The 17676-nt window shown below is 50.0% G+C and overlaps 1 protein-coding gene across 1 annotated transcript in view; it reads right to left on the reverse strand.

The window, feature by feature from the left end:
- The window catches only part of SLC6A4 (solute carrier family 6 (neurotransmitter transporter), member 4), a 22639-nt gene extending 8994 nt beyond the window's left edge, over nt 1-13645 (reverse strand). The window contains exons 1-9 of the mRNA XM_015422031.1: nt 13201-13645; nt 10334-10468; nt 9989-10208; nt 8093-8231; nt 6284-6418; nt 4440-4543; nt 2995-3122; nt 1782-1894; nt 1426-1557 (exon numbers count right to left, since the gene is read on the reverse strand). Coding sequence (XP_015277517.1) covers nt 1426-1557; nt 1782-1894; nt 2995-3122; nt 4440-4543; nt 6284-6418; nt 8093-8231; nt 9989-10208; nt 10334-10468; nt 13201-13645 — 1551 coding nt within the window. The remainder of the gene's footprint in view (nt 1-1425; nt 1558-1781; nt 1895-2994; nt 3123-4439; nt 4544-6283; nt 6419-8092; nt 8232-9988; nt 10209-10333; nt 10469-13200) is intronic.
- Between the last annotated feature and the right edge of the window lie 4031 nt (nt 13646-17676).

Consider the following 17676-nt stretch of genomic DNA (forward strand, 5'->3'; position numbering starts at 1 on the left):
CTCCCTCCCTCCCTCCCTCCCTCCACCCGCATCATCCAGTGCAGCCATGTGGACTAAGTAGGAAACACAGGCATTTCTCCTGGGCTTTGTATGAGGTCATCTGATGGGCCCTGAGCTTTTCCACTTCCTCCCTTGTGAGAAGGACTCCAGAGGCGTGTCCCTTCTGGCAGAGAAGGGAGGTCAAGGCAGAACTTGGCCAAAAGAGAAGGGAGCGGCACCTCCAGCAGGAACCATGGTTCCCCTTCAACAGGAAACCTGCAGACCTGGCAGGAATTGTTGATAAAGTCTGAGTAGTTTGGCCCATACAGCCTCCATGCCAGACAGTCTCTAGTCCAGACTGGTATCTGATTCAATCGTTGGCATCAGTAGCAGCACCCAATGTTTGAAACACCAAAAAAAAAAAACACCTTTCAAAAGAGGGCTTTGCATCAGGCCCGTAAGCTAGAAAACTTTCAGTGGGGGGGAACCAGGGGAACTGTTGGGGTGTGGCGTCACTTAATTAAAAATACAAAAACACAAAAACAATAAATGCACACCAGCAGAGAATAAAATAAAAGGGCTCACTCACTCACTTCACTGAGGCTTTACTGCTCGCCTGAGGCTTTAAGACCTGAACCGATTTACCACAAACCGCTGCTCCGCCCTCGCTCTTCCCTTTCCCCCGATTGTATGCGTCAATTTCCCACTATTTGTTGCGCGGCCACATTTTGACCTGCAGCTTCGCCCGATTTCCCCCGCGTCTTCTCAATCCTGTTTTTTGAGGATTGAGAAGACGTGGGGGAAATGGGGCGAAGCTGCGGGTCAAAATGTGGCCACGCAGCAAATAGTGGGAAATTGACGCATACAATCGGGGGAAAGGGAAGAGCAAGGGCGGACCAGTGGCTTGTGGGAAATCAGTCCTGCTTTCAGACCTGACTTCAAACTTCTCCAGCAACCCCCTCTGGCCATATCCTGGCCGCCGGGAACTGTGTGCACAGAATCTCTCAGCAGCAGCAGCACCAAGGCAGCTCCCACCCCCCGCGGCCCGGCAAGCAAAGGCAAAGCTCTGGCCAGCAAAGCAGCATGAATTATTAAATGAAAAAAATACCAAAAAATAATTTAAAAATACAATTTTAAAGCATGGATACATATGGGTGTGGCTTTATATTAAGAGGGCGTGGCCCCAAGATGCACCACTGTCGCTATGGGCCCGCTTGGCACTGTGTGATGTAATCCTAGAGGGGTTGGAACATCCTTCCGATCTTCTAAACATTTTGCCACTTAAGGATCAATCTAGGCTACTGAAACCAGAATGTTCTGAAATAAAGTCCTTCAGGACCTGGCAAGAGGGCCCGGGGGCCAGATTTCAGGCTGCTGCTGCTTCTGGGGCGCCCAACAAAACCCCAGATTACTGGTGCTCATAGCTGGACTTGGCGGGCTACTTACAAAAGTCAGTGTTGACAATGCTCCCATGAAGCAGACCACAATGAAACAGAGCACAAACAGCTCCCGGCGCTTGCCCCAGACGTGTGGGAATTCATCCAGGACGGCAGTGATCACTCCTTCGAGGCCTGCAAACTGAGAAAGCACACCCAGGAGTCATTGAAGGGAAGTGGAAGTCAGCACTCACTCCTCTTCCCAGAGTTCTTGAAGCAGGCAAGGGATACCCATGCAACCTGGAGAGAAAACGAGGCCTCCACTCCCCGGCCCTCAGAATCAGTCCACGCTGAGCGCCCCCCCTCCCCCCCCACACACGCTGCCTTTCTACAGCCCTTCTGTTGCCAGCAAGGGTGCCTCCTTACCGTGCTGTCCAAGCCAAGCGTGATCAACATCAGGAAGAATATAATGGCAAAGAAAGTAGAGGCAGGCATGTTGGCAATGGCTTCTGCGTAGGTGATGAAGAGGAGGCTGGGTCCTGCCAACCAACAGCGAGATCATGCTTAGAAGAGACTACAGATCTGCCCCCACCCCCCGCTTTTCGAACAGCGGTTATGTGGTGCCCCAAGGAAGGGAACAGAGCTAGCCTAACTGGGCATCTGCCAAAGGCTGCTGTTGCCAGTCAGCGTCTCCCCCCCCCCCCCCCCCCCCCCCCCCCCCCCCCCCGGCCGCCATGCCTCGGATCAGGGGCCTTTGGGGTGGTTTTATGTGGGCACAGGCTTGCATCATGTCTGGTGGAAAGTGCTGCCAAACCACAGCTGACTTACGGTGTCCTTCTAGGGATTTCAAGGCAAGAGACGGTCAGAGATGGTTTGGCCGCTGCCTGCCTCTGCAGAGCAACCCTAGACTTCCTTGGTGGTCTCCCATCCATGTACTCACCGAGGTCTGACAATATTGGGCCATCCAGGTCAGAGTGCTGCTCCAGGTGGAAGTCGTGAACCGCAGTACGTGGCTGTGTGCCAACGGGTGATCCTCCATTAGTCACGGCCCTTCCCTGGCTCATTGGCTGGCCTTCCCTATCCTTTGGGTTGCCTCTGCCTTTTGCTGGAAGGCACCAGCTAGCCATGCTCAGTGGCAGGACCTAACCAGCTGGAAAGAGGACAGCTGCTGGTCTAAGCCAGGATGGTGCTTGGCCATCTTTTGGCTCTTGGCCTCCAACTGGGTTGATTTACAAGTAGGGAGACGGGACCACCTGCCCAGACAGTGTTCCACAGCTATGCTTTTCCGGATATCCTAATATATCACGATGCCCTGCAAATATTTCTGTCTTGCCTGTCGGTCCTTGCAGGACCTCGGTAGCGCCAGTTCTATTGGGAGGCAGAAGCTGTGCAGGATCCAGCTGCCTGCTTCAAGGAGGCATGGATGGTGAATGGCAACCAGAGGCCAAGAGGATGTTTCTGTGCCTTCTCATCTGTACACAGAAAGGCAGCTCTGCCTGACAGCCAGTAGCCACATTCACAATGGCCAGGCTGAGTTTCTTTGGGTGCAAGAAGCCCTCCATAGGGGTAGAGAGCAGTGGCCACCTGAGCATTCCACTGAGAAATGGGGGGGGGGGGACAAAAGGAATGGGTTACCTACCGGCATCTTTGGCAACCTCCGAGACCTCTTCGTGCCTCATCTCGGCCATGTATCCAAGCACGGTGAAGATGACAAATCCAGACATGAAACTTGTCATGCAGTTCACAGCACTGGTGACCAAAGCATCCCTGCAGCAAAAGCAAAATGGCCCTGCTGAGAATGGGAGAGGTCCCCAGTGCATTCCCCCCCCAAGCAGCAATAGGCTGACTGCTGCCCCTGGAAGTGAGTTTCATGTTTGGGATCACTGGAGGGGGGGGGGGGATTAGTGTCCTGTGAGTTACTTCCCATTGGGGAGGGGGGGTTGCTGCTGGGTCCTATAAAGTTGGGTCAACGTTTTGTCAATGAACAGACTTGAACAAAAAATTCTATCCTGCCTAAAGGAAAGCAATAGTAAAAACTCTTCGAGATTTTTCTCCCAGTAAGAAAAAGAGTGTCAACAGTCCTGTCAGGGGTGCCTTCCACCTTAGGTGAGGGTTGCCAGCCGTGGACTGGGAAATGTATGGCGATTTGAGGAGGGAGTCTGAGATGGGGTGGGGTTTGGGAAGGGAAGGGACCTCAGTAGAGTATAATGCCTTAGAGCCCACTCTCCAAACCCGCCATTTTCCACAGGGAAACTGACCTCTGTTATCTGGAGATCAGGTGTAATTCCAGAAGGTCTCCAGGTCCCACAACTTTAATGCCAGTAGCTCACAAAGTAGAATTTTTGCACACAAGACTCCACAGCTTAGAGGGAGCATTGCTCCTGACCAGTGTTCCCTCTCAGCTGAGTTAGTGTGAGGATTTTTTAGCCTCCAGCTCTCACATTTCCGTCTTCTCTCAGGAAGGATAGCTCCAGAGCAATGTTCCCTCTAAGCTGTGGAGTCTTGTGAGCAAAAAATCTACTTTGTGAGCTACTGGCATTAAAGTTGTGAGTGAGCGATTTGGCTACTGCATAAATTTGTTTGCTCTGGAGCCATTCTTCCTGAGCTAAGACAAAAATGTGTGAGCTGGAGGCTAAAAAACTGTGAGCTAGCTCACACTAACTCAGCTTAGAGGGAACACTGCTCCAGAGCAAACTAATTTGTGCAGTAGCCAAATCGCTTGCTCACAACTTTAATGCCAGGAGCTCACAAAGTAGCATTTTTGCTCACAGGACTCCACAGCTTAGAGGGAGCATTGCTTTATGGACCAGGTCACCCCCATCTAAAGGAACCCTAACCCAGGGATTGTTGCTCCTGGAACTTACTATTTATTTAAAATATTTAATAGCTTGTATCTGAACCTGAAACCATATCTAATTTTGGGGGGAAGTGGTTATTTTATGTGCCGTGACAGACATCTGTGCAACATTTCCCAGCCTTGGAGAACATGGAGACCCATGTGTGCACCAGAGCCCCTGTGGAGCTATCACACTCCTGGCTATACTCTTCTGCTCAGTCGTGTTGGGGACTGTGTAGTGAACTCACTGGTAGCAGTTGTTATGAAACTTGTTGTAGCTCGCAAAGGCAAGGAGAACCCCAAATCCTGGTCCGAGAGAGAAGAAAATTTGAGCCGCTGCGTCCACCCACACCTGAGAAACAGTCAAAACACAGGAAGCCATTACAGAAAGCCACACTACAGCTTTGGGTTCAGAAGGTCAACCTCTGCTCCAGCTTGTGTCTTAGCCCCTTTTGTATCTCCGGAGCTTGCACCATTTTCCCTGTCTGATCCAGCTTGAGATGCCTGCTTTGCAGCAGAGGCCAAAAACAGAGAGGGAAAAGAAGGTCAGCACCTGCCAACAGCTAATTAATGCATTAATAATCGTATGGCATTGTGTGCAGTATAGCCGGGAGATCCTAAGACTGGCTGGCAGCCGGAAGTTCTAGCTCTTTTAGCATTATGCACCACTAGAAGAAGAAGAAGAGATGTGATTTATACCCTGCCCTTCACTACCCAAAGGAGTCTCAGAGTGGCTTACAATCCCCTTTCCCTTCCCCTCCCCACAACAGGCACCCTGTGGGGTAGGGGCTGAGAGAGCTCTGACAGAAACTGCTCTTTTTTAAGAACGCCTCTGACAGAACTATGGCTTGCCCAAGGTCATCCAGCAGGTGCAAGTGGAGGAGTGGGGAATCAAACCCGATTCTCCCAGATTAGAGTCCACACACTTAACCACTACACCAAACTGGCTCACTAGGTGGTGAGCCTACAGCTTCCCAACACCCATGCCTGTCCTTATGCACCTCTTCCAACCCTTCCCACCATTAATCTTCCCCTGCCACATGGGCGGCCTGACCCTGATTGCCATGTTTCCCCCCGATCATGCACAGATACGAGTGCAGAACCCTTTCTGCCTGAGGAAAAGTGAACTGCCAGCTTGCTCAGAAAACATTCCCTGGGATCTAAACAACTGGGCAGCCACCTGCATGAGTCCAAATGGGTGTTGAGGCTGGCTTCTCGCACGACAGCCTCTTCCCCCAATGCAGATGTACGGCTGAGGGTATGGTAAGGGGTGCATCCATCAAAATCCCATTGCCTTTGGGGGTTCCTGAAGACACTCTGCCTCCCAGCCTTTGTTTTACATATTCAGTTACTTCCATAACCCAAAGCCCTCTGGACTGCACATGAACGGCTGCCCAGCCCTGAGGATCGTTCTCCCCATTTCTAACAAGCTGCAGCATGCAGAGGCTTCACGGACGGGCAGGCAACACAAAGATTGCAATCTGCTCTCTTCTCTGTCCAGATACATTCAATACAATATCAACACCCTTTATTACTTTTAGGGGCCTTATTGAAGATGTGGCTTTATCAGAGAACTGCGTGTCTTCATTTCCTCTTCTTTGAACTCCCTCGTATCAGCTGGGAGGCTGCTGGCTGGCAGATATTACAACCTGTAATCTCAGTATTAGGTGCTTTTTATTATTTAAAGGACTACGATCTCCTCCTCCCCCATCCGAGACTTTCATAACTATTCAGGGACATGGACCACTTGCACATGGCACGTGTTTCTTGCAGGTTAGGGCTCAGGTGAATTGAACTGAGCCCTAGCTGAATCACAGTGTCTCCAATGGAAATGTCTGCAAAAATGTTTGCACAATGCAGGCACTTTGGTGAAGATAAAGAAAGACGAGGGAGAGTGCTCTGGTGTCAGTCACTAAAAGCAGAGTGTCAGTGATATAGTTTAAAGCTCAGGGAGGGGTGGTCAGGTTGGTCTGGGTCACCCCAAAAAACTGGAAAACGGAGTAGCTCGGTTAAAAAACCAAGTGTGCTTTTGAGAGGTGACTTTGCCATGCAACATTTCAAAAGTCCATCAGTTGTTCTGCTTTGTCCTTACCTCGGTGTCCAGAAGTTTATGCCACTGGGGCTTTAGATAGTAGAGCACCCCTCTCCATGCACCAGGCAGAGTCGCGCCCCGTATTAACAGGATAAAGAGTACGGCGTACGGAAATGTGGCAGTCACCCACACAACCTATTTGAAGAATAGGAGACAGTGTTTGCCAAGGAAAACAGCTGATGACAGTGTTGCAAATAATGCTCTAAATTAACATGGAAAGTTTCCACTTGCATCCAGTTCACCATCTGGGCCTCCTCTGACAGATGGGGAGGGGCTGTGGCTCAGTGGTAGAGCATCTGCTAAGTTGGCACGCAGAAGGTCCCAGGTTCAGTCTCCAGTTAAAGAGGACCAGGGCAGCAGGTGATGTGAAATACCTCTCTCTCTGAAACCCTAAAGAGCCACTGCCAGACTCAATAGACAATATGGCGCTTCATGGGCTGATTCAGTATAAGGCAGCTTCACATGTTCGTGTGTGTTCATGGCCCTGCCTACCCTCCACAGCCTGGAGGACAGGACTTGCATCCCCATGATCCCCTCCACTGGCTGGACACAAGGCGGGGACTTGTTTTAAACGCTGTTATTTTTTTATTCCTCCCTTTTGATTGTTGGGTTGCAATGCTGACTTTTCACACACTCAGCACATGCAAGTGTGTTGCATTGCTCGTGGACTTGCCAGGAGAAAAGTGAGGGATCCCAGGTTCAGCGCTGCAGGCACAGCTTGCAGACTGAGCCCCACACCTGCTCACTGTCTGTCAAGGGAGGCAGCTCCGAGCCACCCCATGCAAATGCGAAACTGCGTGGTGCACAATGGAGTATGCACAGGTTCTGCTGCAGGACGGCGGCTGGCACAGATTTCGAGTCCTCTCCTGTTTTACTGGTTCCCAAAAGTCCTCAATGGGAGGGCGTAGAGAGCTGGGGCTCTTGTCCCTCCTCTCTGCAAACTGGCTCTATGTTCAGTGCCAGGTGCCTGCCTTCCACCACCAGGAGGCGGTTCAGGACTTCCTGAGTCCAAGCTTCCTTTCCTGCTGTCTCCTTTAGGGTAGGCAGGGGCCCATGGCCAGGTAGCCGGCAGCTGAGGTTTCATGTTTGGTTTAAGGTGTGCTGAATTGTTGTGTACTAAGGATGAGTCCACCCTAAACTAGCCCTGGGGTCGGGTTGAGCTTGCCTCCATAAACAATAGTTGGCTAGGATCCTAGAATAGACCAATAGAGAAACAATGTTATGTAAATAGCCTATTGTTGGGAGTGGGGTATGTTCGGGATGTGGTTTTCTGCATGCTTAAAAAACGAGGCTTCTGCCTGGGATTTCAGTCTTCCCTCTCCTTGCTGAAATCATTAATAAAGTAGAGCTGATCACTGTACTTGGGGTCTGGTCATCCATGGAACCCACTATTTAACATGAATCTTCACGGCTGGCACTTGACAAACTCTGCATCTGGAAGAGTCCTACCTGGCAGAGCTTGGAAGAGAGGACAGAGCCATTGGCTGGCTTGTAGCCAGAATAACCAGCTGCAGTCTTGGACGAAATTGCTCCATTGAAACGCAAACTAGACATGATGATGGGAGATCCACGAATGGCCTTCCTGAAGTTTATTCCAGCCTTGATAAGCAGCTGGGGGTAGGAGTGTGGACTGGGGCAATGGCATAAAGGGAACAGGTTCAACCCCCCCCCCCTCTATTTTCCCACCCTCTGACAAATGTTTAGAAAATGGCCATAAAAAACCCATCTTTAAAAGAACATTTTGCATTCTGGCCGCGAGACTCCATCCTTCCCATAACTCCTCCTCCTGCTGTTGGCCTTACTCTTCACCTTGCCAGAGGTTTTCACCCCTTTCCAGATGCTGAAGTACACAACGGTGAAGATGAGCAGCAAGCAGAGGGTGAGCTGCCAGCTGATCCCTCCCAAGTCATCCAAGCCATTGGCTCTGTGTATCTGCAGGATATGGCGGCTGAAATGGAAAGAGGCTTGAGTCAGAGACGTGGGGTCTGAAAGGAAGGGAGGGGGGCTGGCAGGGGACCTGTCAGCAAGCTGATGGTGTAGTTCAATCAGTTCCTCTGAAGGGTCCAGAAAATGAGGAGAAGGGAGAAGGACGGCTGGCATCCAAGCTGTCCACCTCACAGAATGATTTGGCATGGCGTGAAAAGGTGGCAGATGGCTAACCTCCGGCAGACTTGTCAGTGGGGCCAAAAGGAATGCAAAGAAAGGGAACTGGTGCTTCATTTTGACATGCCTCCCTCCTGCCCCTTAGGAGCAGTGGGGACACACCTCAAAAGATTTCCCATTATGGAGCACAACAGCATGGTCTCACTGAAAGTCTCTGTTCTGTGCCTCTGGATTAGGAAAGAGGCGAGCCCAGAGCAGGGACTCAGCAAGAGACCTATTCAAAGGGCAGCTCATTTTCTGGTATCTCTGCAAGCTCCGATGTCACCTGATGGCAAGATGGGGAAGAATTACCACCTTATTTGAAGGCTGATGGGAAGCAGGCCAGAGCAGAGACTCATGCAGACATCCAGCGAGCATCCTCATCTAAGAGAACGTGCCCTGAGCCCTGTAATTTTTGCATGTATCTATTTCAGTACTTGAGTTTGTCCAGTACTGAGCTTTTGCAAACTGTTAAAGTAAGACAGTGCAGATTTGAGTTCAAAGGTTACTGCAAAGGGGACCAGTGAGATCGGAAAGGGCAGTTGATCACGGGGAAGTTGCCCAGTGGTTTGGAATAATTATGGTCATCTTGAAATGCTGTGGTCTGGAAGCCCCAAACTCCATGCAGGAGAAAGTCTTTAAATAAAATAAAAGTCTAGTGGCTAGGATTGTCGACTACAGGTTGGGAAATTCATGGAAATTTGGGGGTGGAGCTTGGGAAGGCTTTGGGGAGAGGAGGACCCTCAGCAGGGTATAATGCCATAGGTTCTCACCCGTAGCTACAGTGGGGCTATTAGGGAGCTCTGCCCCCTTGCTTAAAGGGCCACCCCCTTCCTTAAAGGCTCTTCTTCTTAAAGGCCCCCCACTTCTTCCCAAAAGCATTTAAAGGGATCCTTCAAATTGTTTTTGGACGAAGCGAGGGGGTGCACACCTCTCTCCCTCCCTCCTGCAAGATTTAAAGGGCCCTCCAGCTGATCAGCAGGCCACATGCTCCCCGCTGATCAGCTGAAGAGCCCTTTACATCTTTCAAGGGGGGAGGGAGAGGGACGCGTGTGCCACCCACTTCATTAATTATGGCAAATGATGGCAGCCCCACCAGAACATTTTTTGCCCCATAAGCCACAAAATCCTGGCTATGGGCCTGCATTGGCTTCAGCATGCAAAGCAGTTGTGCCCACCAGGGGAACTGAGCTGTGTAGTCTGGAGATGAGTTGTAATTCCAGGGGATCCCCAAGTCCCACCTGGAGGCTGACAACCCGACCAGTGGCACCTTAAAGATGAACACTCTGTTTCACAGCTCAGGCCGAGGGGCAGCAACTCCACACTGTTCCCAGGGGACATGCTGACCTTAGAGGAAGCTGCAAAAGGATTTGCCAACAGGTGATTTTATGGGTGGAATGGAAACCCTGGGCCCCCAACTCATGTCCCCATAGGGCCCTGCTGACCAGCCTACAAGGCCCATCATGCTGGCCCCAGAGGCTTACCAACCCCCTCCTCCTGTAAGGCCTCCTTCCCCACACCCCACCTTTTCTGACACGGCCGCTTCCACTTACATGCACTTACGTGTAAAATTCTTCCGCAGGGGAGGTGGAGTTCTGGGTCCAGGCAATGGTCTCGTTGGAGAAGTAGTTGGTGCAGCTCTCCGTGTTCCACGGGTTGGTGCAGCTGGTCCAGGGCAGCTCCTCCTTGAAGGAGGAAATGAGGTAGTACAAAGCCCAAGCCATGATAGTGTTGTAATAGGAGGCGATGTAGAAAGCTATGATGCAGATGGCATAGCCAATTCCTGGGGAGAGATGGGAAAACCCAAGATAAGGACAGAAGCCAGCGTGAACATGGCATACTCCAGTCCTCTGTCTTGTGGTGTCCATGGGGGCTCCCTCCTCCTCGTCCTCCTCCTCTTACGATTACCTTTAAAAATGGGGCAAATTTTCCTCCACACTGAGATGCATCCATTGCGGTGATACTGCCCCAGGGCCAGTTCCATGTAGAAGAGAGGGATCCCCCCGAAGATCGCCATGAGTGTGTATGGGATGAGGAAGGCCCCTGCAGTGAAAGAAGCCCTGTTAAACTCAGCACAGAGAAAAGGCAAAGAGATGGCAGGTGGGAACATGGTAGCCAACATCCAGGGGTGGCCCGGAGATAGAGTTGCCAGTTCTGGGTTGGGAAATGCCTGGAGGTTTGGCAGGCTGAGCCTGGGCAACCTGGGGTTTGGGGAGGGGAGGCCCCTTGCCAGTATATAGTTCCATAGAGTCTACCCTCCGTAGCAGTCACTTTCTCCAGGCAAACTGATCTTAATCATCTGGAGATTGATTGTAATGGCAGGAGTTCGCCAGGTGCCACCTGGAGGTTGGAAACCCAACCTGGAGATCTTCTGGAACGACCATTGATCTCCAGACTACAGAAATCAGTTCCCCCAGAGAAAACAGCTGCTTTGGAGCGATTACATCCCACTGAGGTCCCTCCCTTCCCCAAACCTCAGCCTTCCCGTGCTCCCCGTCCTGAGTTAGCAACCCTAGGTGGAGATAAGGTTGCTAGCTAGGGTTGCCAGCAGTGTTCCCTCTAAGCTGAGTTAGTGTGAGCTAGCTCACAGTTTTTTAGCCTCCAACACACACATTTTTGTCTTAGCTCAGCATGGATGACTCCAAAGCAAATGAATGGATTCAGTAGCCAAATCATTCGCTCACAACTTTAATGTCAGTAGCTCACAAAGTAGAATTTTTGCTCACAAGATTCCGCAGCTTAGAGGGAACATTGGTTGCCAGGTCTGGGTTGGGAAATACCTGGAGACTTCGGGGGTGGATCCAGGAGAGGGCGGGGTTTGGGGAGGGGAGGGGCCTCAGCATGGCACTAGGCCATAGACTCCACCATCCAAAGCAGCCATTTTCTCCAGGGGAGCTGATCTCTGTCAGCTGGAGATCAGTCGTAAAAGTGGGAGATCTCCAGGCCACACCTGGGGGCTGGCAACCCTATTACCAGCTCTGGACTAGGAAATTCCCAGAGATTTGGGGGTGGAGCGCTGGAGCCTGAGGAGGGCATAGTTTGGGAAGGGGGGGGAGGGGGCCTAAGCAGGGATGTGATGCCACAGAGTTCACCCTCTGAACTGGCCATTTTTTCCAGGGAAGCTGATCTCTGTCATCTGGAGATCAGTTGTAATATCTGGAGAACCTCCAGGCCCCTCCTGCATGTTGAGCAAACGTAGAAAAACACCGCGTTAGAACAAAACACGCAATACTACTATGCTACTAATAATATACTTGAATACAATAGAGACCCTAGTGTATCTTATTCATTATACTACAAAAACCTAAAGAACATTATATATCTAGTAGAAAAGTCCACAGCTACAGAGACAGGTTTCAGTGCTGTAGACTATCTTGGTTATGATAAGAGACTGATGAGAGATGCAGTAGTCGCCAATAAGGAAAGATGCAAGCAGGCTGTTATGCTTTCAAAAAAAGAGATACAGCGAGCATCGAAGCGACACGCCTCCTAGGCAAAAAATTGCGTGTTTCGAGAGAGTCGTCTTTAGGCAAAATTATTTTTCCTGGAACCAAAGCTCACAATGCTACAATGCACAAGTCAACAATTCTATAGAGGGCTTCTCTGGTTCTTGCTGTTGTCTATGCCCTCCTGAATGTTGGCAACACTAGGTTGCCAGCCTTTGCATGATCTCCTTTTCCTACTGAGGATAGCGCGAGGATAGTGCATGTGTGCGTGCTGGACAAAAAAAAGGACCTATCTCTTCCACAGAGACCTCTCCCATACTCTCAGTACAACCCAAATTCAAAATGCAGACCCCCCCCCCAAATATTTCAGCTTTTCTTTCCTGAGTTTCAAACATTTTTAGACCTGAAATCTCCAATTTATACCTGAGTTTTATGGCTGTCTTATTTTATCTCTATGTTATAGTCACAGATTTTTAAATTTAAGTATGCTGCTGTTGATTTTATCCCATATTTCTTATTCAAATGTTTTTTATGTAAAATTACTGAATGCACTGGTCATTGAGTATAACAATAAATTTGATTTGATTTGAAATGTGGCTTTGCACAATACTCATAAACAAAGCAACAAGCTTCCATCTCGGCTCTGGCAGATGCATTATTGTAAAGGCAGGCAGGCCTGCATAGCTTGCAACTGAACAAGAAGTGCAGAGCTCACCAACAGCGACATCCTGATGCTGGCCACATGCCTGGCCGCGGCAGTGACTACCTGTGTTTCCTCAGGCACCTGGCAGGCAAGGTCAAGAGACAGCCGCTGGGCTGTATCCAATTTGTTGCCCCACCAGGTGAGCGGGTCTCTTTCAAGGCTGCCATGCTATTGTTTTTAAAGCATTGGGCACCCCCCGGGGGGGGGGGTACCCTGCCAACATCCATTAATTGGGAATGCAGAAACAAAATTGGGAATATACATGTGAGGTTTTTCCCCCAATCAAATTTCTCTAGTTGTCCAACATCATTTTTGCTTTTCTTCTACTTCTGTGCTTGGAGTCACAATAGTTTTCAGTAGGGAGAACAGATTATAGCTCACCTCGATGCCCTTCCCTCCTAGGGACAGATGTAGGATTGCTGGCTTTCAGGTCGAGCCTGGAGACCTCCCAGAATTACAACAGAGACCAGTTCCCCCTGGCGAAAGTGGCCGCTTTGGAGGATGGACTCCGTGGCATTACACCCTGCTGAGGTTCCTCCCCTTCCTGCCATCCCCAGCCGCCACCACCCAGATCTCCAGGTATTTCCCACCCCAGAGCTGGCAACCCTAGACAGACAGGGACTCACCTCCTCCATTTTGATAGCAAATGTAAGGGAATCGCCAGACATTGCCCAGATCTACTGCATAGCCAATAACGGAGAGGAGAAAGTCCATTTTCTTGCTCCAGGTCTCTCTCTCGTCCAGCTCCCTCGGGTGTTGCCGAACTTCTACCCTGCAGGTGGGGGAGGCGGTGGTGGTGGACATTATAGCAGCGCAAGGGACTCCAGCTGAGGCCTCCACCCCGTCTCCTGGGCTTGGGCTCTGAGCCAACGAATACCCATTGGAGATGTGGCTCGTTGCCCCTTTGTCCCCCTGGTTGGGCTGTGCTTTGTGCATGTCCTCTGCCAGGCGCAGGGTAGGTTTGGTGCTCTTGAGGAGATGTCCGTTCTCCGCACAATCGTCTCCTTCTTTACAGTCCCCTTTTTTCGATGTGAGAGGCTGGCTCTCATTGTTCGGGGGTGTCTTCTCCATTCCACCGGTTAAAAGGTGAGGCTTCTGTCCATTTGCAAGTGGCCGACGCAAGGACCACCGTTTGCCGATAGATTTCTTGCGAGTTTCTCAGCGTCAGCTGTGTGGCTCCAGGCTTTATGTCCACTCCACTGGGTTCTTGGGGAAATGTGCTGCTTAAAACTGGAGAAGAAAATTAAAATCGATTACGAGGAGCAAGTGCTGGGGTGGAAGAGATGTCCCAAGATATTTTGGTGCCTGAACCAGAAACTGGTGTGAGAAACTTCAGAGTTGACAATTTGCTGTCTTATAATGGGACCCCAATATCCATCTCCCCCTGTCTAATGGCAAGGCCAGCTCAATTTGTTATTATTTTGTTATGTTAGCTATATTAGTAGTGCAGAATATTTGCCTTTGCGCCTGACCCGGAAGCTCCAATGGGTCCAAAATGCAGCCTCGCGGGTCCTCGCTGGGATCCCCCGGACAGCACACATTCAACCAGTGCTGCGCGGGTGGCATTGGCTTCCGGTGGAGCACCAGATCAGGTTCAAGGTTCTGGTGCTGACCTTCAAGGCCCTTAGCAGTCAGGAACCTACATATCTTCGGGACCGCCTCTACCACTATGCCGTGGAAGAGCATTACGCTCAGGAAATAAGAACTTCTTGGGGGTCCCCAGCCCAAGAGAAGTCTGGCTGTCCCCAACCAGGGCCAGGGCTTTTTCAGCCCTGCCCCCTGCCTGGTGGAACACTCTGCCGGAAGACATCCGTGCCCTGTGGGAGTTGTTACCATTCTGCAGGGCATGCAAGGCAAAGATGTTCCGCCAGGCTTTCAGCTGAGGACAGCGACCGGGGGGGGGGGCAGGCACACTCTTACACAAGTCCCCATCCCTTGTAACCCCTCCCCCTAGGGAGGCTGGGGAGTTGGAAACCTTCCGCCATCTTATATATGCTGCGTTGCCGCCATCTTGTCTATGCTGTTTTGTGTATTTGGTATTTATGGGTTCGCGAAGAGTCGGACTCGACTGTGCGACTGAACAACAACAACAAAAATGTATTGGGCTGTTTTAATTTAGTTTTAATCTGAGATTTGTATATTATTTTGTTGTAAGCCGCCCTGAGCCCTACTTGCAGGGAAGGGCGGCCTAGCAAACCTAATCTAATCTAATAAATAAATAAATAATATTGAAAACCTACATTGCCAAGCCTACACTACTAGATTAAAAATATATTTTCCTCCAAATGCAGCTTGTTCACAGCAGTGAATCCAGGAAGCCACCAAGGTTACCCAGATGGACAGCAGTTTGTGTCACAGTTCACGGTTCCAGCCTGGAGCTTGTACTGATCAACTGAAATTGTCCACTACTACAATGCACCCATCTGTTTCCTCATAGTTTTTCCACAGCCACATTGGGAGGTTGATCTCCCTCTACACCGCATGCCACTTTCACTTTCTTTGTTCATTGGGTTTTATGGTACCTTCTGCATATATTTATGGCCATTCAGGGGTGACTTCGCAGTCTCTATTGCGTTGCCCTGGGGTATCTGAATGTGGTTTTGCACTGCATCTTTTCCTTCCTCTGCTTCCGATTTGAAGGGAACGATAAGCAGACAACTTGACACGGCTTCATTTATCTCCATCAGTTCCCCCGCCCCATTTCCCCCTCTGTATTCATCACCTCACCATGAATTACTTGGCTCAAGCGTTGAGGCAAGTACTGACACGGGGAAATCTGCATACCAATACAGGAATGAGCATTGAAAACAAAATAGATGGCAAGCTGACACTAGCCAATACAGAAACCAGGATCCAAGGCAATGCAATGAAAACAGATATTCTGAGGCAAGGGGGAACCAGCTCAAGTGCTGAGAAAATGTGGAGCAAATGCCAGATGCAGAATGGACCCCCAGCACCTTTGGGTTTCCAGTGCCTTGCTGCCATCTACTGTCAAACCCTGCTTCGCCTTGCTTCCCATAGTTTGTCATTAGACGGGAGAGGGCAATTCCTTAGGTGGGGGGAGTGAGGGTGGTGTGTGTGGGTGCTCTATCTTAGATGGCAAAACTTTTTCCTGAAGATGCGTCTCTCCCCGGTTCACAGGGAGACGTCCTTGAAGCTTCCAGTGCCAGCTTGGGTAGTAGATAATGGGATCATATATTCCCATAAGAAGGGGGGGTAGAGACCTGGGAGCCTGGCTGTGTGACGGGACGTATGTGTGAACCTTAGGAGGGATTACAGTTTGAACTTTCTATATCTATGCCTGTACTCACCAGAAAGCTTTAGAACTGACACAGTACTGCTCATGCCTTGAACTTGTTTAACTCAAGCTTTTCACGGCCAAAGACAGTGTGCTTGAGAGTAACTTGGCCAGGGAGTCTGACACCTACCAGTTTTCAATAAGTGGCAATGCTGTTGTTACTTCTACAAAGACACCATAAGAACATAAGAACCACCTTGCTGGTCTAGCATCCTGCCTCACACAGTGGCCACATGGTTACTCCAAAGGGCCAACAACAGGGCATAGAGGCTGAGGCCTTCCCTTTATGTTGTGCCCTTGTATTGGTATTCAGAGCCTTTAGTTCCCTTTGCTACCACAGCTGGCAGCCGCTGCTGGACCTCTCTACCATGCATCCAGTTCTCTTTTAAACGTGTCTCTGCCTGTGCTTCCATCTGGATCATATCTGTGCAGGCTGGAACAAACTATTTTGGCTGTATGGAGTTGCCAGATTTCCAGGTACGGCTTCAAACGAACAAACTGAAAACTGGTGATTTCCTTATAATCAGTAGACACTGTCATAATCATAACCCTCAGACTGATGCTAATTCACACATTGCAAAGGGCACACGGCGGCCATGGAGGCTGTCCACAGATGTGACCTGGGATTTCTGTGATATGGAACTTACTTTCCCACGTGCACGGGGCCTGATTTGGATCAAGGCCAAGGCATGTGTGGAGGTGGGGCTTAAGCTTCCTCCCAAATGGTACTTTCCTGACCTGAAATGGCCCTGGGGAGTTGCTGGTTACTCAGTTGGGGAAACTTACCTATAGTACACATGCAGCCCTTTCGGTACATCTCCTCCCATATTATCCGGGCCACTAGTTAAGATCTGACTCTCAAGCCCTACTCTCTGTACCCCTGCCTTCAGAGTCGAGGTGGCTGGTGACTAAAAACAGGGCATTCTCTGTGGTGGCACCTTGCCTTTGAAGTGCCCTTCCCCTTAAAGCTCACCCGATGCCAACTTTATTATCTTTAATTAGGGTTTTTATCTTTCCGGATTTTTAATGGCCTGCTTCTAGCTTCTGGCTTGTTCTGAATATTGTGATCTGGTTTTTATTGTGAGCTGCATTGCACAGGACTTTGAAAAAGCATTAAATAGATACATACTAAGTTTCCCCAACAGGGCAAATAGTGACTCTCCAGGGCTGTTTCAGGTCAGGAAAATGGGACACAATTACAAATAAATATGTGTAAAATGCTGTTCCAGCCAGAGCAATTATTGCCAGTGATAAGCCCTGTCAAAATGGACAGGAGGGCAGAGGATAAGTCCTTCCTGCTCATCACATGCCATTAAACTATGGAACTCTCCCCCTCAAGATCCTGTTACGAGGGCCTCTGCTAGCATGAGAAAAGGACTGAATGGGTAGCGATTAGCCAGGTCAGGTTCACACGGAATATCTGGATTCAGCAAAAATATACCTCCAGCTAGGGAGGCATATCTGGCTGGTTACTGTCATCAGTGGCCGAAGACTTTTCACATCACCCTCACCATGACAAAATCTTAACATTCTTAAGTCACTCAGATACTATTTAAGTGCTTTTAATCTCCAGCTGTTCTTAAGCCCCCTCCCTCCTCCTTGCAGCACGGAGGCATGCCCACTTGCTCTTTTTATAAATTCAGTGGAACATATCTAGACTGCAGCAGAGAGCGCAGTGTGGTAAATGCTCTCTTTAACCAGTGTGACATAGTGGTTAGAGAGATTCGGACTAGGTTCTGGGAGATCCAGGTTCAAGAACGGTGGAAACATGCAGAGTGACCTGGGGCTAGTCGATCTTTCTCGG

This window comes from Gekko japonicus, unplaced genomic scaffold (assembly GCF_001447785.1).
Source record: "Gekko japonicus isolate JY-2015 unplaced genomic scaffold, Gekko_japonicus_V1.1 scaffold182, whole genome shotgun sequence".
Lineage (NCBI taxonomy): Eukaryota > Metazoa > Chordata > Lepidosauria > Squamata > Gekkonidae > Gekko > Gekko japonicus.